Genomic DNA, 25,099 nt, shown 5'->3' on the forward strand with positions numbered 1-25,099 from the left:
GACCACAAGACCTTACAATCTAGGAGGGAAAATAAGACATAAATACAATTAGCAGTAATACAAAATAGAATGTGACAAGAGATACAAGACAGGAATGAACAATTTATAAATAATAATAGGTCAGAAGAAGGAGGGATCTATGGTGGGCAAATTTATTCAGGAATTATTCATGAAGGGATTTCGCCGGTGGTACAGTAGACAAGAACTCGCCTGCCAAAGCAGGACACGTGGGTTCGATCCCTGGTCCAGGAAGATTTCACATGCCACAGAGCAAATAAGCCCATGCTCCACAACTCCTGAAGCCCAAGCACCTAGAGCCTCTGCTCTGCAACAAGAGAAGTTACCAGAATGAGAAGATCACACACTGCAAGGAAGAGTAGCCCCAGCTCACCACAACTAGAGAAAGCCCGGGTGCACCACGAAGACCCAGCACAACCAAAAAACAAGCAAACAAATAATTTTCTAAAAAAAAGAATTATTCTTGGAGAAGGTAACATATGAGTGAAGCCTTGAAGGATAGGTAGAATTACAACTGGGAGAGAAGGAAATCTTTTCTATATAAAATAGATCCTCAGAAAGGAGATGCTGTATGGCACAGTGACCTCTACTCAATACTCTTGTAATAACCTGTGGGCAAAGAATCTGAAAAAGAACAGATACATGTGTAGTTATAACTGAATCCCTTTGCTTTACACTTGAAACTAACACAACATTGTAAATCAACTACACTGCAATATAAAATTAAAAGTTAAAAAATAAAATTTAAAATTAAAACTGAAAAGAAAAAAAAAAGAAAGAAGGCTGGAATGAAGAAGACAAGCAGTACAAGGGGAGCTACTGCCAAATATCTGAAAAAATGAGCCTTGATCAGAGAAGGCCCGTAAATGTCATTTATGGAATACTTCTTATATGCTTTTAAAGGTTAATTCTCCCCATAGAATTATCCTATTAGAAGCAACGCTTAACCCCATTTTCCAGGTGAGGCACCTGGGGCACACTACGTTAAACCACTGAAGAGCAGGGTATTCAGAAGCACCGGGCTGACGGTTCCAAAGCTCCAGCTTCCAGTTCTGATAGCCAATGACTTCCCTCCCACCCCCATGATGAGGACTGGTATGATCCAAGGTGAGAAGGAAGGCCTAACCAATGGGGCTTTTTTTGCCACATGCTAAAGAGTTTGCATCTTCAGGAAGATTTTGCATATATCACTGGGAAAATGTTTGCAGAAACAGTGCACTAAAAATCCTCACCTGGCCATAGTTAGCAGGAGATAGAGACAGATGATAAAAGGGACAATGTAACCAAGTGCAGGGTTGGAATAAGTGGTGGTAGAGCCCCAACATCAATAAAGAGACTGAAATAGAAAGGAGAAAGCGGATGGGAAAGATTCTACAGAGATAGAGTCAAGAGAATCTGAAGGTTGAGGGGGAAAACTGAGGGAGGAAAAGTGTTTATCATGACTCCCAAGTTTTTCACCCAGAGCTAAGAAAACTTAGTCTCTCTAGAGAAACAATTTCATCTTAGATATGATTATTGAGTTTCAATGGCAGTGAAATATCTAAGATCAAAGTCATGGCCCACTGCAGCCAGGAGAGTAAGTAACAGAGAGAGAAGAGAAAGAGCAAATAGGCACTAAACTTTTTTTTTTAATTTTTAAAAATTACGTATTTATTTATTTGGCTGTATTGGGTCTTAGTTGAGGTGTGTGAGATCTCTTAGGTATGGCATGTGGAGTCTAATTCCCTGACCAGGGATAGAACTCAGGCCCCCTGAATTGGGAGTGCAGAGTTTTAGTCACTGGACCACCAGGGAAGTCCTGAAACTAAGCTTTGAAGGGAATCTTCATTTAAGTGGGCAAAGAGGATTAGAATGAACTCAGGCAGAGAATATGACAAGTTAGAATGGAAAAGTGGCAGAGAGACAGATTAATATCATAAGCACCTAGACAGTGAAAGTCATGGCTATACCACTTATCAAATTAAAGACAGCTGCAACTGTCTCTAAAGAATAGCAAGCAGCAGATGGCAAGTTGTGAGTCCAAAATTTATGTTCATTTTCGTAAAAAAAAATTACTTTTTTATAATGAAATGTCTTTTGATCAATTTTTATTATATATAACACTGAAGTCATAAAATCAACACATGTATAATTTTAAATAATCATATGTTCCTCTTTCCAATGACGAGGCATTTCAGGGCCAAGCTATTATGGTTAGGGCCAGAAAAGAAGGGAAAAATAACATGTACAGGATGCTGACATGTGCCAGGCATCATTTATATTTTGATATATATTTATTGTATATAAAGAGTCTGGTATGTATGTTCCTCTATTGTATATAAATTTTGCATACATATATATATACATACACACACATAAAGACCCTTTTCATATACTATGGCTGATACATTTGAAAGAGAACCAAACATTGAGGTATTTAAAACTACAGCCCTCATATACATAAGATTCTAGGCTAATGTACAAGTTCTTGAGTACTAAGTTTTTAATTAACTAAAATCCAAAGACTACTCTAGAGTTAGGAAATAAGTGTTTACTGCCATCTGGTGGAAGTCTGGCCTATCTACAGATAAATAAGATTGTCTTAAAACGGGCAATTACAAAATCTTTAACAAAATTATTTTTCACTGTCGCGCTACCTTATTTGGGAAATGATCATCAAAAGTTAGTCCTTTAATAACATGCAAAGAAAGAAAATGCAGCAGATTAGAAATTGTGATATCTGAGTTATAATTCTTCCCACAGCTATGGAAGAACTATTTACTAAGGCTTTCCTATATCAAATTACGATAAAATTACTCTCTCAACCACAGACAGGATTGTGAACACTCCTGCACCAATAAGGTGATACAAGAAAAAGATCTATGGCAAAATGGCAAGGAGTGTGCTGACAACCGTGCTGTATATTAAAAGCAAGGTTCAAAAGGGAGGGGATATATGTATACCAATGGCTGATTCATGCTGAGGTTTGACAGAAAACAACAAAATTCTGTAAAGCAATTATCCTTCAGTTAAAAAATAAATAAATTTTTAAAGAGGGAAAAAAAAGCAAAAATATATGAGTGTTTACTTCCGTTCATGTCACCTCATTTCTTGCATGGCCCACAGAAACTGACATTATAGAAGGAAGCCTAATAATACAGTCACAAATGCCCTGTTACCTAATTCACAATTAAATGTTTTGTTCCACATTTTGTCCATGAGTTAGTAGCACTGTATATTATTCAAAAATAAACCCTTAATTCGCTAACACTGTTGGAGATAGTCAAACTGAGTAAGGGTTCATTTCTAAACCTTAGTTCACTTTAGTAATTTACAGAATAAAGTCTCAACAGTGTTATATCACATCACCGTCCTAATTCCTAGATGTTTTCTACAATTCTCACACACACACACACACACACACACAAAACATGGTGCTATTCTTGAATTGTTTGTAATTTACATGTTTTGTCTCCACAGTTAAGATTACAGAATATTCAGCATATGAAATAGTCTAATTTTCTTTAGTTTCCCCTTCATTTCTAAACAAATAAGCTTATTACATTTTTCTGAATAACTTAGCCACCCAGTAAGCACTGGTTAAATAGAATATCAGATTAAGAAAGTATAAGTAAAAATTTTAGGTGTTTTTTCTCATATGTACTTAGATTTAAGGTGGCAGCCCTCTAAACTTACTGAGAGATTTATCATGGTCGTCTTTAAATGTTAATAATTTAAACCTTACACATAACCTGTTATCTCAGATATTTATGTATGCTGGAAACATCTGACAAATAGATGTCCCAGTGATGAGTTAATATAATTCCCCTCCAGATTGCACACTCTTGAAGGACAAGGACAAAATGTTAGTCATCTTTGTTTTCTTCACAATAACAGAACAGCGCTTTCACCTAGGAGGCAGTCAATAAAATTATTATGTAATTTCAGTATAACATACATTGGCTTCTCAACACTGGCACCAGTGGCGTTTGGGCCCAGACCATTCTTTGGTGTGGGATCTGTCCTGCACTTTATAGGATGCTTAGCTGCATCCCTAGCCTCTAGCACTAGATACCAGTAGCTCTGAGACAATAAAAATATCTCCAAACTTTGTTAAACACCCCCTGGAAACAAGACCATCCTCCGCTGAGACTCGCTGACAGGGATGAAGCAATCCAAGTGTAGCATTCAGCCTGAATACTATCATTAACCTTGTTTCTTAACTTCGGACAAAATAAATCACTTCTCTGACTCTGGGTTTCCTGTTTTGCCAAGCGAAATGACTGGATTTAAAACTTCATTCTTGCTATGATTTATTCATTAGACTATTCAATACTTACTGAATATAAATTATCAGAGACTGTTCTAGATACAAGGTAGCCAGTGGTGGTTCCCTAAACATTCTCCCCCTTAAGTTATCTGATTGACAAAGAAATGTCAGTTCTGGATAACAAAAATAATAAAGATAAATTTTAAAGTAATAATAAACACAGCTACACATTTCCTTTCCCCTTCCTCCCAGTGGAAGCAAAGGGACTTAATACTTACTAAATACCCTTTATGCACAAGGAGCTGAAAATTCACAAGATATTATTTAATTCCCAAAAATCCCATATAATATATATTATCACCTTTTTCACACACAAGGGAACTGAGGTTCAGAGAGGTCAAATATTTGCTTAAAGGCAGAGAGATTGTGAGTGGTCTACCTGGGACTTTTCTTCCCACTTATCCAGGCTCTCTTTGCCATACTGGCCAATATAAACACCATGAACTAAAAGCCAATTTAAGAATTGTATCATCCAGTTGACCAGGGGTGCCTCAAGCATACTAAATTAACATTTGAAATTATAAATAGGTGTGTTGAAAGTGGAAAAGTTGGAGGAAAAGAGTAACATGCCTCCAAATCCTGCCCTCTGATAGATCCTTCCTTAGAACAGCTCATCCATCTTACTGTTTAAAAAACACTTTATAAAAATCTAATAGAACTCTTCCCTTCCTTTTATGACTCTGTTTCTCCCCCTTCACAACCATTATACAAATCTCAGTCCACACCTCCTTCTGATTGCTGGCTTCCTCGTCTCTTCCTCTGCCCCCTGCATTCTGGTCTTCACTAAAAATGCTCTCAGTGAAGTCACAGATGACCATATTCTCGCCAAATGCTGTGAAGACATTTTGTTCCTGACCTTTTCTGTAGCACTCCCTCCTTGTTGAAACCCTATCTTCTCTTGCTTGGCATCTGTGACTCAGCCCATTTGATTTTCCTGTTGCTTGTGTGACTTCCCAGGCTGCCAGTCTTTCCAATTTTACTTAAACATATAAAGTTTACATAGCTGACACCCGGCTGGTGACTACCATATTGGACAGTGCCACTTTGGAGTGGTCTGTTTTGAACACAGATTATTTAGAACGCTGCTCTTTAAGCTAAAGATTAAACACATTCTGCATGGCTTAATATATATGACCTGAAAAAACCAGCTACCCGACATTTCTGGCCCCATCACTCCCCTCCCACCTTCTAGCATCACTTCTAAACTCACATATATCTTATGTGTGATACACACATGAAATACCCGTATGAAGCTAGTTTGTAAAATGAACACACCTCCTCTGCCTCACTGCCTGAACACGCCTCTCTCTCTTCTCCATCTGCCTTATTCATCCACCAGGCAGCTGCCCTTCCTTGCGCCCCCCACCACCCTCTCCCAAGATGTGTTGTACTTGACTGTTTCCCCACCTCTAAGAGAACTTTAATCTTCATTTCTAATCTTTGATAGGACACCCAGTAGACTTTTCTAATTCTTATTTTAGACAAGATTCTCCTACCTTACTGCTTAACTTTTCCAAAGCTTTACTTTTCCAAAAAAAGTTACTTCAAAACATTTATGGTATAAGCAGCCCATAAACTGTGAAGTTCTATTTCATTTAAGTGAGCCGATTCATTAAAATTGAGTCAGATATTTATAAAAGTAAGAATGCTTTCTACTTGCCATATAATAAAATTAATCATGCCAGCATTCCTTCCTGGAAGCTTACCATGGTCACACATTACGTCAAGCACTTTATATCATTTCGTTCTCTTGATAAACTTATATAAATATTGTGACTATCCCCATTTTCTAGCAGAGGAAACGGGAGTTTGGAGAGATTAATTTGCCCAAATATGGTCTCAAATGTGTCTCAGATACAAATTCTATAATTTTCTTTTTTCTCATTCTCTAAGCTTAGGGAAGCCTAAATAGCTTCTTCATATTCATTCATTCATTCAAAATGTATTCACCAAGTGCTTTCAAAGTATCAGGCACTTACCCAGGTGCTGGGCATGCAGTGGTAATGTCAGCAAAAAAAAAAAAAAAAGAATTCCTGCCTTCAGGGAGTATTCATTCTGACAGAGAAAGTCAATAAGACATATAAAAAGTGAGAACGTGGGAAATACTATAAGGAAAACCATCACAGATTAACATGATGGAGAGCGTAATGGGTTTGAGTTCTACTTTAGACTGGGGTTAGCATATTTATAGAAACTTCCTGCTTACACCACCTTTTTCTCATCAGCTTTCCAGCCCCACCTACCTACCCTCTGAAACATACAAAAGCAAAAGTTAGATAATTAATGCTAGACATCCCAAGACAAAATTCTGGTTTAGAATCCCAGAAGAAACTCCAAGTGGAAAAACAGAGGTAAGAGTAAAATGAATGGATATTTCATGTATTGAAAGCAAAGATTTTCTACACAATACCATATATAAAATAAACAACAAAGATTTACTGTATAGTACAGGGAACTCTGGGTTTCCCTTGTGGCTCAGCTGGTAAAGAATCCGCCTGCAATGAGGGAGACCTGGGGCCTGGAGAAGGAAAAGGCTACCCACTCCTGTATTCTGGCCTAGAGAGTTCCACGGACTACTATAGTCCATGGGGTCACAAAGAGTGGGATGCAACTGAGTGACTTTCACTTTCACAGGGAACTATATTCAATATCTTATAATATCCTATAATGGAAAAGAATTTTTAAAAGAATATAAATACATATATATAGATATACAACATGTATACTATGTATGTATAACTGAATCACTTTGCTGTAAATGTGAAACTAACACAATATTGTAAATCAACCATGCTTCAATTTTAAATAGATTTAAGAAAAAATACATTAAAAATTATAACAAATATTTTCAAACCTAGTTTTAAACCAGATAACTAAACTTTAATTAAATCATTCCTACAACTTCAGTGCTGTTATTTCTACCACTCTTCACTCTGACTGTCAACATGCATTTAGTGGAGAAAGAAAAGACCTTTCCACGTTTTTACCATTTTTATTGACAGGTTTAGGACAGTGCAATATCTCAGGGGGGCGGGGGGGGCAGATAAACCATTTCCTTTCCAATGGTTTGAACAATGAAAGCCACCCATCAGTGAAAGAATAGCCACAGAAGATCAATCTGAATCTATCTAGACTACACCACACCAACTATGAGCTGATCGGGTTCCAAATGAGACATTCTGAAAGAGTGAAGTCAAACAGGAAGTCTCAGGATGAATCCCAATCAGATACCCTCTTCCAAATACCCTTCCAACAAACCAACCACAAGATTCTGCTGTGGAGGTTTCTGCTGTTTTTATTTTCAAAACAAAGATTATTTCAAGATTTCAATTAATATTTACATTTTGAGAATAGTGGACATGCCAATCCAGTACTTGATTAGCAATAATCGAATGTGCACAATACTGTTCCTACAAATACATCTTCTCTATTGCCTCTTTCACTATTTCCGAATCAGAGATCTTACAGCACTATATCCATTAATCTTACCTCCGCAGCTAAATAGTTCCCGGTTGCAAGATGTTTAAATCTGAACAAGCTGTTCCACTGTCCTGCACCCCCACGGCATGGATCATGATGAACTACCTACAGACAAAAAGAGAAACAAAAATAATGGCTAAAAGACATGCACGTTCCTGGCAAGCAAATCTCAACAGGTTACATGGGGTACCCGCATGTTCACGTTAAAGTTGTCAAACCTAACATACCTTTTCAGGAGTCCAATGTAGCAAAAAACAAGATTCCCCATAAATAAGTAAGAGAATAGTTACCTCACTGGGCTTGCATGATTCTCCTGTCTCATATCTGCAAATACAGCCTTACTCCAAAAGACATGTTTCCAGGCCCAAACTGGAAATACTGTGGGGCTTCCCCACATTTGTGATTCATTCATTCAACAGATTATGTTGAGTCTACCAGGTGCCAGGTACTCTTCTAGGCAATAGGGACCAGAGCAATGAACAAGACTAAGCTTTCAATGAATAAGATTTGGCAGCACCAGGAGGAAATAAATAGAGTGCGTGACCGAAAACCTAGAGAAGTCTTGTGCTTATGCTCAGTCGTGTCCTACTCTCTGCGACCACATGGACTGTAGCCCGCCAGGCTTCCCGGTCCATGGAATTCTCTAGACAAGTATACTGGAGTGGGTAGCCACCGCCTTCTCCAGAGTTATCTTCCCTACCCGGGGGTCAGACCCACGACTCCTGCACTGGAGGGTGGATTCTTTACTACCAAGTCACCAGGGAAACTCCCTACAGAAGGCTACTTTGGATCAATATGGCAGTCAGCATGGGCACTCTGATGGATAAGAATGAGACGGTGATGCAGAGAGACTGGAAGAGATCATTCCAGGCAGAGAGAACCACAAAGCCAAGGCCTGGAAGTCTGGACTAACTTAATTCCTGGCTCTTTCCCTGTGTTGCTTGTTTACTAACATGTTCTTTGACACCTGCCCTAGATGCTGAGCCATTAGGTGCACTGAAAATGAGAGTGGTAGAAGGTCTGAAACTGCCGCTCATGACAAGTGGCTCAGTGTTGAAGCAAAGTTCAAGTTCTCCACTTCAGAGACAACTGGTTTTGGGTCCCACCAATGACCCACTCCAGTATTCTTGCCTGGATAATCCCATGGACAGAGAAGCCTGATGGGCTACAATCCATGGGGTCACAATGAGTCAGCTACAACTGAGCATACATTCTTGATGTTAATGACTATGGTATGATCACAGCAAGGAATGTAACATCTCAGAAGCCTGTTTCTTCAGGTACTAAGTAGTTTTAATTCCTAGGATTGTTGTGAAGAGAAAATATCACAAAGCATATTAGACTGCTCAGATAACTTTCCACTGTTTTTCAGCAGATCACCTTCTTCTTTTTTATATCCTTTGCCTCCTGCCCCGGCCTCAATTCTGTGTGCTAACGTATGAAATGAAAGTGAAAGTTTAGTCATTTAGTCATGTCTGACTCTTTGCAATCCCATGGACTATTGCCCTCCAGGTTCCTCTGTCCATGGAATTCTCCAGGAAAGAATACTGGAGTGGGTTGCCATTCCCTTCTCCAGGGAATGTTGCCGATGAGGGATCAAACCTGGACTTCTGCACTGCAGGCAGAGTCTTTCCCATCTGAGTCACCAGGCAAACAAATGTATAGAACTTCCCAATGCCTTTTGCTAGGCCCCAGCTCCCATTTCTTCCCATGTTCCAAAAGCTCAAATGAGATAACTGCGAAAATATTTCAAAGTGGATGAAGTCTTACAAAAATACTCCCTCTATGGCCAAACACCTGCGTATCCTTCAAAGTTCAGTTCCCGAAACAACCTTCTTCCACCAATTCTTTGCTCATCCCGCCCCCTACCATGATCTTGTCAGTATTTGAACTCTTACTCCTTTGGGAGAGACACAGATATCTCTGAGAATCCAATAAAATCCATGAGTTGTCTCACATACACACATACGCTCACACACCTTTTGTATACAACTGCTGGAGGTTAATAAATAACTTGACACTCACCAGGATTCACAGACTAAGAACCCCTGCGCTATACATTAGTGGGTCTAGCAATAGCAGTACATACAGCTCCCTAAAGGACAATTTGGAGTCAGGGAAGGGAGGACATTTTCATTTATCACAGTGATTTTTGAGGGACACTACTGGGATGAATGAACAGTGGCGAAGATATTAAATATCTTGCAATTCACAGAAGAGTTCAAGCACAGGCTAGATACTGTGTGTGACACTCAGGACCATCCCCGTCCTTCTAAGTGCCCTGTTGTATCACCAGGACAGGAAGCAATGGACAGTGAAAGGGAGACTCCTCTAAGTGCCCCAATAAAGGTGGCAGCAGCTGCCCTGCAGGGCCTCCCACGGAGAGGCATGGTGGAGGACTGGAGCACAGGAAGAGGCAGCCCTGGCTTCCAGCCCTACCAGATCTTTACATAAAACCATGTTCTTCATCCCACTTTTTCCCATCCAGTCCTTCCAACAACGTTGAAACCAATTTCCAATTTTAAATATCTGTCTGCTCGAAACACCTGATGCTCAGGCTTCCTGAACTGAAGCCTGGTTGATGTAGCACACCATACAGAAAGGCCCCCAGTATCACTTTCCAATCTCCAGCAGAAATAAAACCTACCACAAATATAAACTGCTAGTGCTGTAACATGCAATCATACGGAAAAGCTTTTACATCAGAGCTTTTATATTTACATATAAAGCTTTTATATGAAAAGGCCAATCATTTTAGAGAAATTCACTGTGTGATAAGGAAGCTTACGTGAATCCAAGATATTATGTCAAAATTACTGAATAATGTATCCACTCTCTCCATTCTGGCTGCCTCAATGGATCATAACATTTCCAACCACACATTTTGTTGGGAAGGATTTTGGTGCAGTGGCAAAATTACATCAAGAGCTATAAAACTAACAGCAAATATATAAGAGGGAAGATACAAAATTTCTTGTAACAGAGTTGGAACCAAACTCACTGTGTAAGGAATTTGCTATATAACTTTTCCATCACTGTATTTTGCCAATAAAATTTTAAAATAGCATTTAACAGTACTGCTGAAAGGAAGTGAAAGGTCAAAGTGTTAATCGCTCAGTCGTATCCGACTCTATGCGACTGCCTGGACTGCAGCCCAATAGGCTACCCTCTCCATGGAATTCTCCAGGCAAGAATACTAGAGTGGGTAGCCATTCCCTTCTCCAGGGGATCTTCCTAATCCAGGGATCAAACCTGGGTCTCCTGCATTGCAGGCAAGATTCATCACCAACTGAGCCACCAGGGAAGCCCTACCCCCTATATTTTGAAAATTCTTGGAGTATAATGATAAGTATGAAAAAAATGTTTTAACTATGTATTTATTTCCTGGTTGCCTGTTATCTTTCTCTTATTCTAATAAGAGAATTCGTGAGATTGGCTTCTGGGAAGAGGATTATGAAGTTTTGGCGGTAGTTGTTTTCCTCCGACTTAATTCCCTGTCACCTACTAAAGACCAATGTATATGGTCTCCAAATACATTGAAGGATATGGTCCCTTCTGAATGCAAGAGACTGAAAATATGCCTCAACATGCTTTTGTGCTATTTCATCTCTATTCTAAACCACGTCATAACTTAGAGAATTGTCTTTATGTAACATTTATAATTAAGGCTCGGCTCATTTACATAAATATTATACTTCCTCATTTTCTCTGTTTCAATAGCTTGTAATTTGCCTCATTATCCTTATTTCAATTATGGTGATTTCTTTTTTAAGTCATGTACAAATAAGTCTGTTCTGTTATTACCTCTCCTAATACTAGATATTACTCAAGGGCTCACATTTAGCTATGCTATTTCATTTTCCTGTACTTGTATAGAATGTCTTCTTACCCTCTTCTTTTATCACTTCTCCCAAATCTAAATGAATCCATCAAAGTGAAAGTGAAGTGAAAGTGAAAGTCGATCAATCAAGCCTGACTCTTTGTGACCCCAATGGACTTTACATTCCATGGAATTCTCCAGGCCAGAATACTGGAGTGGGTAACTTTTCCCATCCCCAGGGATCTTCCCAACCCAGGGATCGAACCCAGGTCTCCCGCATTGCAGGTGGATTCTTTACCAGCTGAGCCACAAGGGAAGTCCAAGAATACTGGAGTGGGTAGCCTATTCCTTCTCCAGCAGATCTTTCTGACCCAGGAATCGAACTGGGGTCTCCTGCATTACAGGTGGATTCTTTACCAACTGAGCTATTAGGGAAGCCCCAAGATGGGTATAAATGTTATAGTTTCTACAGTACGTATTTATATGTTGAAATGCGTATTATTATAAATTATTTTCCTTTTGTATCTTCTTTATATTAGAATTTGGGCATTTTATTGATTTTTTAATCACGAGAATATATAATAATAATATTAACCATGAATTTCATTTTCATACATAGAGGAAGTATAATAAAATATATTGCTGTAAAAGGGGGGGTGGGTTTGAAATGGTTGAGCACCACCGCTACAGCGGCTGGAGATACATTCAATCCAGACGGAACTTATCGGGTTGTTTGCAGTCACTCAGGTATATCTTTCTTGCCTGGAGAAGCTCCATGGATACAGGAGCTACAGTTCATGGGGCTGCAGAGCCAGACACAACCGAGTGACTAAGCACAGCACAGGTATGTCTTATCTCTTCCAGTATATAGAAAGTTCCTTTAAAGAGAAACCCATACCTTCCATTTTCTTAATTACTCTATCATATTGGCACATTTAAGAAAATACCTCTTAAAGGTGAATGAATTCTTAACTATGGTTCTCTTCACTCCAATAGAAATAGCATCCCCAGGAGACACAAACGCTCTTTTCAGTGACTGGGCTTCTGATGCTCACTTACAGGGAGTCCTCCTGCCCCATCTCAGCACCAGCGCCCTTCAAGGCTCAAGGCCTGCAGTCTGCTGTTGACCTGAAGTCAACACTTTACAATGGAATTTTTAAAAGCAAAATTATATATACACTTATTAAATTCAAGAGAAAGAGAAAGATGCCTCTAAGAAGATAAACAAAGGAAGTAGCAACATTTCAGACTGGGTCACAGCAGTAAACAGGTACAAGAGGCTTCACAAAAATTATTGTTTTATGAATCTATCACAAGTGATGCTTGGGCTTCCCAGGTAGCACTAGTGGTAAAGAATCTGCCTATCAATGCAGGAGATGTAAGAGAAACAGGTTCAGTCCCTGGGTCGGGAAGATGCCCTGAAGGAGGGCATGGCAACCCACTTCAGTATTCCTGCCTGGAGAATCCCATGGACAGAGAAGCCTGGCGGGCTAGAGTGATGAGGTCGAAAAGAGTTGGACACAACTGATGCAACTGAGTGTGCAAGCACGCACAAGTGATACTTATAATGATAAACCATACAAGTGACCTTGTCTTTTAGATATAAGCATTTATTAAAAGCCAAAAATTATTTACGCACCTCTATTTCCCAGAGTGCTTTAGAACTGGTGGCAGAAGTGGCTGATTGACGCAAGGTTGTACGAAGGAAAATGTGCTGTTTTTTCTCATATTCATCACAAGTCAGAAACTTCTCTTGTTCGGCATGGAACAATCGAACAACATCACCCTAGAAAAAGAGGCAAAAAAAAAGCCCTGCATTTCCTTTGCTGTATGTCTCAGGGAACTCAAACCAGGGCTCTGTGACCACCTAGAGGAGCGGGAAAGGGTAGGAGATAGGAGGGAGGTATGTATGGGGACCTATGTATGCCTATGGCTAATTCATGTTGATGAATGGCAGAAAGGAAACCAATACCGTAAAGCAATTATCCTTCAACTAAAAATAAATAAAAACTATTTTCAACAAAAGTTTGAACAAACAGACGTAAGAAGTAGGTGACTCTGTAGGTTTTTGATACTCTGGGCCCTTCTGCTAACACTTGGCTTTTAATGATTACGTATACATTTCCAAATATAGGAAGGAAAACTCAACATGAGTTTAAGGTTTACAGTCACATTCTAAGCTTCAAACACAGTGAACACATAGGTTTTGCATCTAGAAGCTCAGTAAGACAAGCTTCGATTCTTCCAGCAAATGTCCTACGTAACATACTTACTCCTTTTAGTACATCTTCTCGATAGGAACTGTATTTCATGAACAAAGTGATTTTCCAGCTAGTGTTGCAATTAACAGCATTCACCTATTAATGAAGAGATGTTAAGTTATAAGACGGCAGGTTCCATTCTATACCATGAATTATTACTTCAACCAGAGGAAGGAGAAAAAAGAACAACTTTGGACAATGGGGTATGTATGTCAAAAAATATCTTCAAAGGACCATTCAAAACCTATAGGTATCTTAGTAATAATAACTAGCATAAACTGGGCTTATGCTTATGAAAACAATGAAAGAAACTATAAGATTTCTTTTTCTTCTCGTGATAAAAATCAACAAATTCACTTCCTTTCCTCCCAAACTTACCTCTTTACACCCTGGATTATCGAGTAGTTCTATGTTGCTGGCATGCAGTGGCTGTCCTGCATTCACGGGCATCAAAACAACTTTATCTCCAACAACAATCTGGAAATCAGAATCAAGTTGCAACTGAGACACTGCATGGATCTGTGGTGATATATTTGATGCTAAAAATAACTGTAAAAAGTCCTCATTATTGACCTAATATTTGACTTGTTTCCCAATTTTAGGTCAATTCTTTTCTCTTTAAGATAAAATATCTTCTGATAAATGATTATATAATCATGTCCCACAGGGCCTATAAGTGTGGATTCATAAAACTGGTGCAGATTTTTTTTTTCTTTTGCTTGGCATGTGGGATCCTAGTTCCCCAACCAGGATCAAATCCACACCCCTTGGGGTAGAAGCATGGAATCTTAACCACTGGACTGCCAAGGAAGTCCCTAGATTCTTTTCTTATTGGTTTGCCATTTCAGTTAGAGCTTTCTTAATGTCAGTAATTAGGTCAGCATCCCTCCACAGAGGTCTGATGCCATGTACATAGGAGCTATCAAGAATGAATACATCTGCCACAAAACAAAAATCTGCCTAAACATTAAAACCACTTCAAGTGCAAGCAGGGAATCTTATACATTTGTATTTGCTCTAAATTAAAAACAAATCTACTATATTTGATCTGTCCCATAGTCTCAGAAATTTAATAAACATTCTAATATCATCTGGATTCAGAAAATAAAGAATCTGGTATGACTCTGTAGGAACATGTTTATAGTTTGGGCGCTGGGTAACCAGTTCCCTTTAATCTTAAACATCCAATACTAACAGTGTTCCTTAAACCTGGTGCTCATTTGTAAATAAAAATTAAAATTAATTATGGGAAAAGTGCTCTAAAGAAATAAGTCAAAGTTGATCTTTTTATTAACAATGTCTGCTTGATCTTTAAGTGTCTATTCATCACTGCAGGGAAATGAAGTTGTGCTTTTCTTAATGATAATAGTGAACAGTTATGTTATAGTTATTAAAGTTACTTTTGTCAAGTTCCACTAGAAGATTTACTTCTGTAGTACCTTCACTCTTCTTCACAAAATTGCTCACCACTTCAGAAATGAAAACCAATACCTTCCCTTTGCATATTGCATATCAACTAAATATTAGAATAGATTAATAGATAACTGAAAAACAAATTAGGACTGAGACAATAAAAACAGATAAAACGTCTTCTCCCTGGATCTGAATCTAGACTAAGACTTTAAGGAACATAATTTCACATTTTCAATGTCAATAAATTATATACAAGAGTCTACTTCACCTACAGTACTGTTGTCACAAACTATACCTGGAGATTCAAATATGATAGAGAAGCCATAAGCTCATCAGTCGAGCAAAAGGAGGTTATTCTTTGGTTTGCAGGAATGGCTTCTGTTATTTACAGGACTGGTCTCTGTTCACCATCCTGCCTTTCAAGTCCATAATCAGGTGGAGGCTGTGATTCAGAAAGAACCATTACAGAAGCTCTTTATTATGTCCAGATATGGAAAAAATCATTTAGAGACTGTGCTGAGAGGATGAGAGGGCAGAACTGGGCTATGTTTGCGTCAAAAAGGGAGAGTAGGAGTATACACATAAGAAATCATCCCAGTGGTTAACTGTGAAAAAGAGAAGTGGGAACTGGGAACATGGGAAAAAGGATGAAAAAGAGACTTCTCCCTATATATCTTTATATTGTTTTCTATCTTTGAATCACGAATTGGTATCTATTTTAAGCAATTAAATTACAAACAAAATAAACAAAAATCAACATGACAGACATATTTTCAATACCTCCCTCAAAAAACAAAAACATATGTTATTGCACATGACACCAAGCCAACTCCAAGTGTCAAAATCATGTAGACACGTGAATAGTCTTCCATTCTACAAGACACTGGGACTCAACACTGCACTCTGCCAATACTACATCTGGTCTTCCAACTTCCTAAACAACAGTTAGATTTGGTTCACTATCATTCCTGTCTGTACTCTATAAATATTAGCCAATAAGTTGCTAACTATAATGACGTATTTTAGCTACATCTTACTAATTAAAAGAATACTTTGGTTGCACCTATAGTCAGTGCTCTAAGACTCAGTATTTTACCATAGTTTTCTGTAAGCTTTGGATCAATCCCTATATTAGTTTTACTTCAAAACAATAGCTGTAAAGTCTTCTATAACTTTGAGACTAGTCATATAGCCAAAATGTCACCAACTTCAAAGATTCTTAAGTGTGGTATTCATAAGGAGAATCTAACATGATCTCACTAATTTCCAGGTCCTAGGTCTTGTTGTTGACAATGGTTACTTTGATCACACATGATGAATAAAACTGACAAATGAAATGGACAAGATGCTAATCATAAGATACAAAAAGAACAGTAAGACGTGCTAGGAGTAACACAAGTGTATGTAAGAAGTAGTCTCTATTCTTGAGGAATTCTTATCTGTTTAGACAACTTGGTAAATTTGGTAGTATTTTCAGAAGAGTGCAGGCATAGAGCCTGATCCACTGACGCAGAGAGATGTCCTCTGAGAAGCCATATATTTAATACAGAACTCGAGGATGATATCATTTTCTGCCATATCACGTTCACTCTAGTGCACACACATTTTAAAAAACTGCAATTCCAAAAGCATTTCTGCTGATTCTATGTAACAGCCATGGAAGATTCATGCTGGGATTTTACTGGAAATAAAGAGCAACACAATACCACCAGCAGCCACCCTTCTTTTGAAGTGGCACCTGGTGTTGTGAAAAGAACACTGCAGCAGAAATCAAAACACCAGGGATCAAGTCTCACCTGCTCTGGAATTCCAAGGAGTCTAGGTTTTCAAAAGGGTGAAATCTACTTGCTATTTAAAGAGGCTCTTTCCCTAAGGGTTGTTTTTCTATTTCTTGACTGAAAGAAATATCTGACCGTTTCTCCCTTTTAAAATCTACTATCAAGGTAAAGAACCGATGTCTTCTTAGATCAAAGTTGAGGATGAAAAATTAACAACTCAATCAAGGGAAGATAAACAAAAATAAAATATTTATGTACTCTGCTCAAAGCTGTCCCCAGTGACTTTCTGAGCAACAACAAGCAAGGACATCTACACAGCTAAAAGTTGAGGGATACATGAAACTATTTTTTCCCCAAAAATTATCTACCCTGAAATTCTGTAAGATATATATGACAGAGATGGCCTTAAACAGTAGAAACCACTGATTCTTTGAGGATATGAGCACTTTTCTCTCTAGCCTATCATCAGCCTTAGTCTTACATTAGCTTTCAGTCACTGAACATCTTTTGGGTAGTTATAACCTAAATCGCAACTTAACTAATTAGTAAATAATAAAATAGAAATTTAAAAGTCCTTTAAATCTTGCAATTTCTTCTTTTTAGTTTAATTTTTTTTTAATCTATAGTCTTATACAGTCATGGAAATGAATAGAATTTGTATCCTGTTGTGTGAAAATTGTATAAAGCTTAATTATGTTGAATCAGTTCATAGTGCTCTTCAAATCTACTATATCCCTTCTACTTTTCTATCTATTCATTCTACTAATTTCTGAGAGTATGATACTGAAATGCCAACCAAAAAATTTTAATTATCTACTTAAAAAATAATTGTAACATATAGTGGAAATATATGTAACTTGGCTCTGTATTTTCCAAGTCTCCAGTAAGTGTTATCATACTTTGATAATTTAAAAAATTTTATGAAAAACTGCTTCAAAAAATCAATAGTAATTAAACCACTTGTTATGAAATGACAGGGTTTCCAACTGCCTTCAATAAAATACAGTACACTTATATTTTAGAAAAATGCTACCTATTCCTAAGGAGGAAAATGAGCATTATGATATAATTATTTTCATGGAAATAAAGGTCTATGGATGTGCTTATGCTTTCACAGCAACCTTAATCACACACAAAAGCTACAGTGGTGAGCAAAAACAGTGAGCTATTTCAGCAAAAAGCAATGTGTAAGGTTGTTTTAGCCATGCTTTATGGAGCACATCCATATAAGGAGGATCTCTATTTTGCATGTAACAATTATACTATCCACTTTAACAAAGATGAAGTGCTTGGGTGGTAGGTTGTTCCCCATCCTGCAATCCAGTCCAACTAATTATTTGAAATAGTTCATTACAGTCAACTCTCTTTGATCCTGTAAAGACATTTGGGAGTAGGGAAAGGAATATAAGATGAAAAATTAGATAGGATGAATTAATAAAATCATCCTTATTGACATTTGGAGCTTACTGTTCATCATTCAGTCATGTCCAACTCTTTGTGACCCCATGAACTGTAGCCCACCAGGCTCCTCTGTCTATGGGGATTCTCCAGGTAAGAATAGTGGAGCGGGTTGCCATTCCCTTTTCCAGGGGAGCTTCCCGACCCAGGGATCGAACCTGGTTCTCCCACATTGAAGGTAGATTCTTTACCATCTGAACCATGAAAGAAGTCCATAAAGGCATTTGGGAGTAGGGAAAGGAATAGATAAGATGACAAATTAGATAGCATGAATTAATAAAATCCACGCTAATCTCAAGGCTCTAATTTATCCAACGATTTCATCCCATTCCTTGAGAGCCTGAGCTCAGCTCTTGTTTGTTTTCATGCTTAATTTTCATTGACTACCTGCAAACAGGGACCCTACTCAGTGAGGGGGACTGGAGAAGTATTTTAAAACAGGGCATCCAAAGACACAGGTTGTTCTTAAGCTGCATGACCAGTCCCCGAATGATTGAGAGTTGACTGTAATTAACTACCTACTGAAATTAAAATATATGTCATGCTCACAGCACATATCACTTGATGCCAAAAGAAAAAAGAAAATAACTTATTTTCAAGGAATCCAAAACAAGTTTAAAGTGCATTACATTCCTGCATGCCATGCTTCTCCCAAACCTTACCGAAGGAGGATACCATCAGCTAATCTATTAACCAAATTAAACCATGAAGCTTGTAACCTGTGGAGTTGAATTTCGACTTCAAAATTCACTGGAAAAATAGATTTATTACAATATAAGACATTCCTAAGACAAGAAACAGCCAATACATTTTAAAATATCATTATAGTATTGATTGAGAAAACTGTCAGAATAATAAGACCTTAACATTGCTTTCAACTTTTAATGTTAATTTTTTAAAATCTCAACTATTTTTATTGATCACCTGACTCAATATTTGTATTCTATTTACAAAATTTATTGAGTACTTGGTGTCAACCAGAATTTATTAAGCATCTCCCACATGCCAGGGACTGTCACCTGCTACTTCATCTATTACACACAAAAATATCTAACTATTGATCTTATTAAATCATCACACGTAATTTTTATTTTCTCTGCTCCATAAAGCAGCAGAAAAATATTTTGCAACTACTAAAATTCATATGCTATAACATATTTAAGTATTGTCACCAATGAGCCACTGCCAATCATTACATTACACATCTCCTCATACATTGCACATTTATTAAGTTGTACAGATTGTAAACAACTGGCCACTGAGCCAATAAATGACATTGTCATAATTTGCTGTGTTACTCTATTAATTCAAAGGAATAAACTCCCATCTCCTAAACACAGCTTATTCTATACAGCCACACTCCCTCCTGAATAAGGCCAAGAAGCAAATTCTGTTACTTAAAATTCTTTCACAAAATTCTGTCTGGAAGATGATTTTAAATCAATCTGATCTTAGTCTTTGTATGATTCCCGAGCACAATCTGTACTATAAATAAATGCTTTCAACCTATTAAAGAAATTAACGTAAAATAATATGTGGAAGCTTGAAAACTATCTTTTCTTTCTTCGCACTTTTTGGATTCTCCCATTATTAAGAACTAACATCTTTAAGAACACACTTTTTCTCTTCATCTTAGAGCTACATACATTGTCGCCCTCGCTTCTCAGCTTCCAGAAGGGATGAATATAAAACCAAGACCCTTCATTTCCCGCAGCATCCAAGGACACACGCATGGCATTCTTCTCGAGTAAAGCAGGTAATCTCTTGTTGACAGTCAGATACTTGTTGCTTTTTATATGCAGTAGCTGTAGGGAAAAGATAGGGATTACTGCCTTCATTCTTTGATCTCCTCTGTTCATTACACACATATATTTATATTTAAATCACATATCCACATACCACGGCTCAGGGGAGAGAGTAAACAAAGAAGCTCTTTGCAGACTTACCATCTTTCCAAGTTAACTTTCTCTGGGTTCCTCCTCACCTCCACCCCCAGTGCTGTTTCATAGGAAGTGAGCACATAAGGAAAAAAACCTAAGGACACGTCCCTGAATGATTTTCATCTACTGATAAACAATAGGACAAACCCAGGCTTTCCAAAGAGACCAGGATGTTACTCCTCACTACTGGGTTTGCGAACATGTTTATTCAGGTTTTCATAAGATATTACAGAAAAGCCTGAATGAACTCTTTGATCAACTCAATATATTCTTTCTCAATTCCTGCCTGGCCACAAAAGCAAACTATATTAAAGGATAAGCAAGGAACTGGAATAAAGCATCAACCCACTTCATATTATTAACCACCACTGCCTAAAACCAGCCCTTATCCCCCTGTGTGAGGAGACCAACTGCTCATCCTAAACAACCTCTCCCACAAGAGGACACGATCCCGCTCCTTCTCAGATGAAGGCAGGAGGGCCACCGCTGGGGTTATCTGGATCCCATGGGCAAACCCTTTCCAAGACACTATTCTGAGTAGGAAAACTGAAACAAATAAACTTCCTGTTTATTAATCCAATCTTTTCAAAAAAAGAACGGTCGTTTTAACATCCACAAAATAAAAAGGAAATTATCTCAGAAATTTCCAGTGAAATCAGTGAAAACCCTCATGGGCCAACTCCAGTCCTTTTGGAATCCACCCTGTTAGAGCGTGTGGCTCAGCCCTTAACGTGTTGGGAAATATTTGCAAGTCAGATTCTTGACAAGAAACCTAAGTTCTGCTTGCTGGTACTTAATATGAAGCAAAACTTGGTTAAGAGAAACTCTAGCTATGGAGGACCACCCAAGGGACATTCAGCCACAGGTAACACACAGTCTATTATGGGATTAACTCGTAACAACCGGGGAGTCGCAGACCCAGGGCTCTCCTCTTGCCCCATCAGAGAATTGCTCTGTTGGTCCCGTGCTCTGGCACTTGGCCACTGACCAATAACAAAACATCAGGGGATGTTATTTTTTGAAACAGCTCTATGAAACACCTCATTGTAGCATTTATGGTAAGGAAGTTGTTAGGGCCATTGTTTACTATATTAAACAGTGTCCTCTTTATGAGAGCTCATTGGAGAAACAGTTCTCTGGTCCTCTTCCTGAGAATGTTTGTGCTTCCAAACTTCTGACTTAGTTCTCTGTACCGGCCTTCTACTAACATGTGAATATCGCAATATTTTACATGGCCTTATACCTCGACAAGCAACAAAAAGGCTTCAACTCAAAGTTTACCAGCCTTTACAACATGGATATGATAAACATGCTTCACCTTTGACTTCACTTTATTCATGCAATCAGTATTTTCCCTTTGATCCAGTTGCCTTATTTATTTCTATTTTATCTTATTATGTGAAAAGTATTTTTGAAAATGCCTTACATTCTTTTTGGAACAAGGTGGGGCATATATTAACAACTATCAAGTAAAAAATTAAAAGATCTAAGTGAAGCACAAGAAAGAAATGCTGATGAAATAAATCAGTGTGCATATTAATTGAAATAGAAGATATAATAACTCAAGGACAGTTCTCATCTAAAAGTACATTTTGAAAACTTTCCTCCCTACAAAATGAAAAGATAAAGCTTCATATGTTACATGTTTAGTCTCATTAATTCTAAAAGACTATTTTATTACAAGCTTTTCCCCATCTTCTTCCTTTTGATTTAATAATTTGTGCAATACATCTAGATAAGCTCATTTCTTTATGTGTACACACCAGATTTATTCATATAGAATGATGTGCTGAATATCAACTGAAAATATCACACTGTCTGTATAATTCTGACCAAAGAACAAACTATTGTAGCCCCCAATTTTAATACAGGTTGGCATTTCTACCAAATGCAAATTATTGATAAAATATTCATCTCTTTTACATGAAAATAAATAGACACTTACTTGTATAACATTACTGTACTTCACAATTTCTCCCAATAGCTTCTTATTCTCTGATTCATTTTGTTTTTGTTCCAGTTCTGCAGCATGCTGTAAAGTGATTATCAAATATTTACTGTGAAAGCATAACAAATAGAGAACAATAGCTGACACAGAAAAAAGGTTTATTTTAGGGACAAAGAATACAATCGAGACTAAAATAGGTGGATTGCTTTAAACTTGGTGCTTAGGGAGAAGTGGGGCAGTAACTAAATATATGATTAAAATGTGTGACAATTCTCTCAGTTTAATGCTGAAATGCAGCCTAAAATATACTGATATGCTCTTATGTTGGAAATTTCAGAAAAAGGACTAAGCAGTCTGGTCTTAAAAAATTATTTTCATTAGGAATATTGCTAGAGAAGCCAAACACAGATAAATTTCAAAGGCTTCAAAATACAGTTTCAATTCTAAAAGTAACAGGAATTTTAATGACACACGAAGTCCTATTAAACTTACACAGAGTCCAAATCAGAAACAATAGACTTTTAATTTTTTTTTCTGATCGTCTTTCAAAAAAAATGGGGTCCTATGTCAGGTAAAATATAACTGGATTTGATATTCCTGCAGAGATTCTGAATTGGTTTTCAGTGTGCTGTGAATATCTGAACTGGTCTGGCACACCCTAATAAATAGCAAGAAATACATTCCCTACACACCAGGAAATCAGTAGTCATACACTGATTAAAAGGACTTCACAGTCCTTTCCACTTTCAGCATGTTGCCACATCTATTCTGGATCTCAGTGTACTGAGGGCAATCACTAAGCTATGGAATAGACCTTTTGTTATTGTTGTACTTGCTCTGTCTTAAGCCAGAGAGATGGAAGGCTGGTCCTTACCTGTAATTTCTTCAGCAAGGCTGCCTCTGTGTGGTTCCCTTGTTTAGCTTGCTTGGCTTTCCAATATTGCTTCTGAGCAGAGTATCGGTTCATAGGGCACACCTTAAACAGGCAGTCTGTGACAAACCAACAAACGAAAACACTGTAACTAAGGAGACCAGCATATTTTAGATTTCCCTTATAGCTGAGTGTTAGAGTCTTGAATGTCTGAGCATAAATAACATTTAAACATCCTTTAGCCCACTCTCTGGTGAATTCTTAAATTCTACCCATAACATTTCTTCTCAAATAATTAGTTAGTCTGTTAAAATACCACCCTTTTCATTAGCTTAGGGTTTTTAAAATAAACCATTGCTAACGTGATTTATAAAGAAACCAAACCAATGTAAACGTTATTAAGCACTTCTTAATTATAATGGGGTACCTGGTCTTAGAAAGTCAGTAGAACCAGATTAGTGTCTTTCCTCGCCTTATCTGACCTTGCACAATCAATTACTTATTCATGGTATGTATCTTTGATAGTCAAAAGTGATGGAAGAAGTAGAAACAATCACAGCAATCAAGCAATCACATTTCAGCCATCTATTCCCCAAGGTTACACATACCTAGGGTGAATACGGTGTGGAAATCTGAGATGCAGTATGTTATAATGATTGCACTGCATTGTTATAAGGGAAAAACAAAGAAAAACAAAAAACTAAGATTATAGTCCTAAATCTACTACTAAACATCAAGTTAGAAAATCATAGTGAAATAATATAGTGATATCTCTAAGTGAAAAAACAAATATTTCCTGTTTAAAGAGGAAAATGGAAGTTTGACTGAGCACTGCTTTTATTTGCTAATGATTCTATGTGTTTGTGGAATGGATTACAACCTAGAATAGACGTCAACTCCCAATATTCTATAGTAAAGGAGTATTGTCACAGAAGATCCAAACATTATTTTCATTTATCTCACAAAAATTTGTAAAAATTCTATATAATAAATTAACCTTGTTTTGACTGATGTGTTAATGTTTACATTCATTTTCATTTTTCAAATACATTTCCGAAGATACAATTCAGTCAATTCAAATGTCAATTTTAGGCACATTATTGACTATATTATATATATATATATATATACACATATATATATATGCTCATTCTATTATTCTCTTTAAAATTAAGTACAGAATTAAATGAGGTGATCTTTTTTCTTTTTTCATATACTCTTGTTTATTTGTTTATTTTTGGCTGCACTGGGCTTTTGTTGCTGAGCTCAGATTTTCTCTAGTTGCGGTGAGCAGGGACTACTCTTCACTGTTGTACACAGGCTTCTCATTGCAGTGGCTTCTCTTGTGGAGCACAGGCTCTAGGCTCACAGGCTTCAGTGGTTGCAACACATGGGTTCGCTAGTTGCAGACCAGGGCTCCAGGGCACAGGCTTAGGAGTTGTGGTACACGGCTTTAGTTGTTCCGTGGCATGTGGGATCTTCCGGGACCAGGGGTCGAACCCCTGTCCCCTGCATTGGCAGGTAGATACCTATCCACTGCACCACCAGGGAAATCCGAGACAATCTCTTTTCAAATCTCACTTGCTTTTGGTTCTAATGGCACACATGATCAAGAAATATTACTGTAAATTACTTAAGGAACTTTTAAAACTCAGAAGAAATAATGACTTTTTTCTATAGCTTGTAACTATAAATAATACAAACTCTATTGATTGCTTCCCTTCTACACACATACACCTATAGAAAACATTATTAACTTCTGGTCTAAAAGTTATTGATGTGGATGAGTAAATATTTTATAAG

At 37.6% G+C, this 25,099-nt stretch overlaps 1 protein-coding gene across 3 annotated transcripts in view; it reads right to left on the bottom strand.

Annotated features, from left to right (window-relative positions):
* Positions 1–25,099, bottom strand: part of ITPR2 (inositol 1,4,5-trisphosphate receptor type 2) — a 559,320-nt gene that overhangs the window by 420,423 nt on the left and 113,798 nt on the right. For 2 of the 3 annotated variants that reach the window (XM_043440936.1, XM_043440939.1), the window contains exons 3-9: positions 23,300–23,415; positions 22,423–22,509; positions 20,184–20,342; positions 14,267–14,365; positions 13,901–13,984; positions 13,267–13,413; positions 7,817–7,912 (exon numbers count right to left, since the gene is read on the bottom strand). In XM_043440936.1, the coding sequence (XP_043296871.1) occupies positions 7,817–7,912; positions 13,267–13,413; positions 13,901–13,984; positions 14,267–14,365; positions 20,184–20,342; positions 22,423–22,509; positions 23,300–23,415 (788 nt within the window). Of the gene's footprint in view, positions 1–7,816; positions 7,913–13,266; positions 13,414–13,900; positions 13,985–14,266; positions 14,366–19,199; positions 19,246–20,183; positions 20,343–22,422; positions 22,510–23,299; positions 23,416–25,099 lie in introns of those variants that run through there. The other variant, XM_043440938.1, reaches the window with a different exon arrangement.

The sequence above is a fragment of the Cervus canadensis genome, chromosome 21 (assembly GCF_019320065.1).
Source record: "Cervus canadensis isolate Bull #8, Minnesota chromosome 21, ASM1932006v1, whole genome shotgun sequence".
In the NCBI taxonomy this organism is placed as follows: Eukaryota; Metazoa; Chordata; class Mammalia; order Artiodactyla; family Cervidae; genus Cervus; species Cervus canadensis.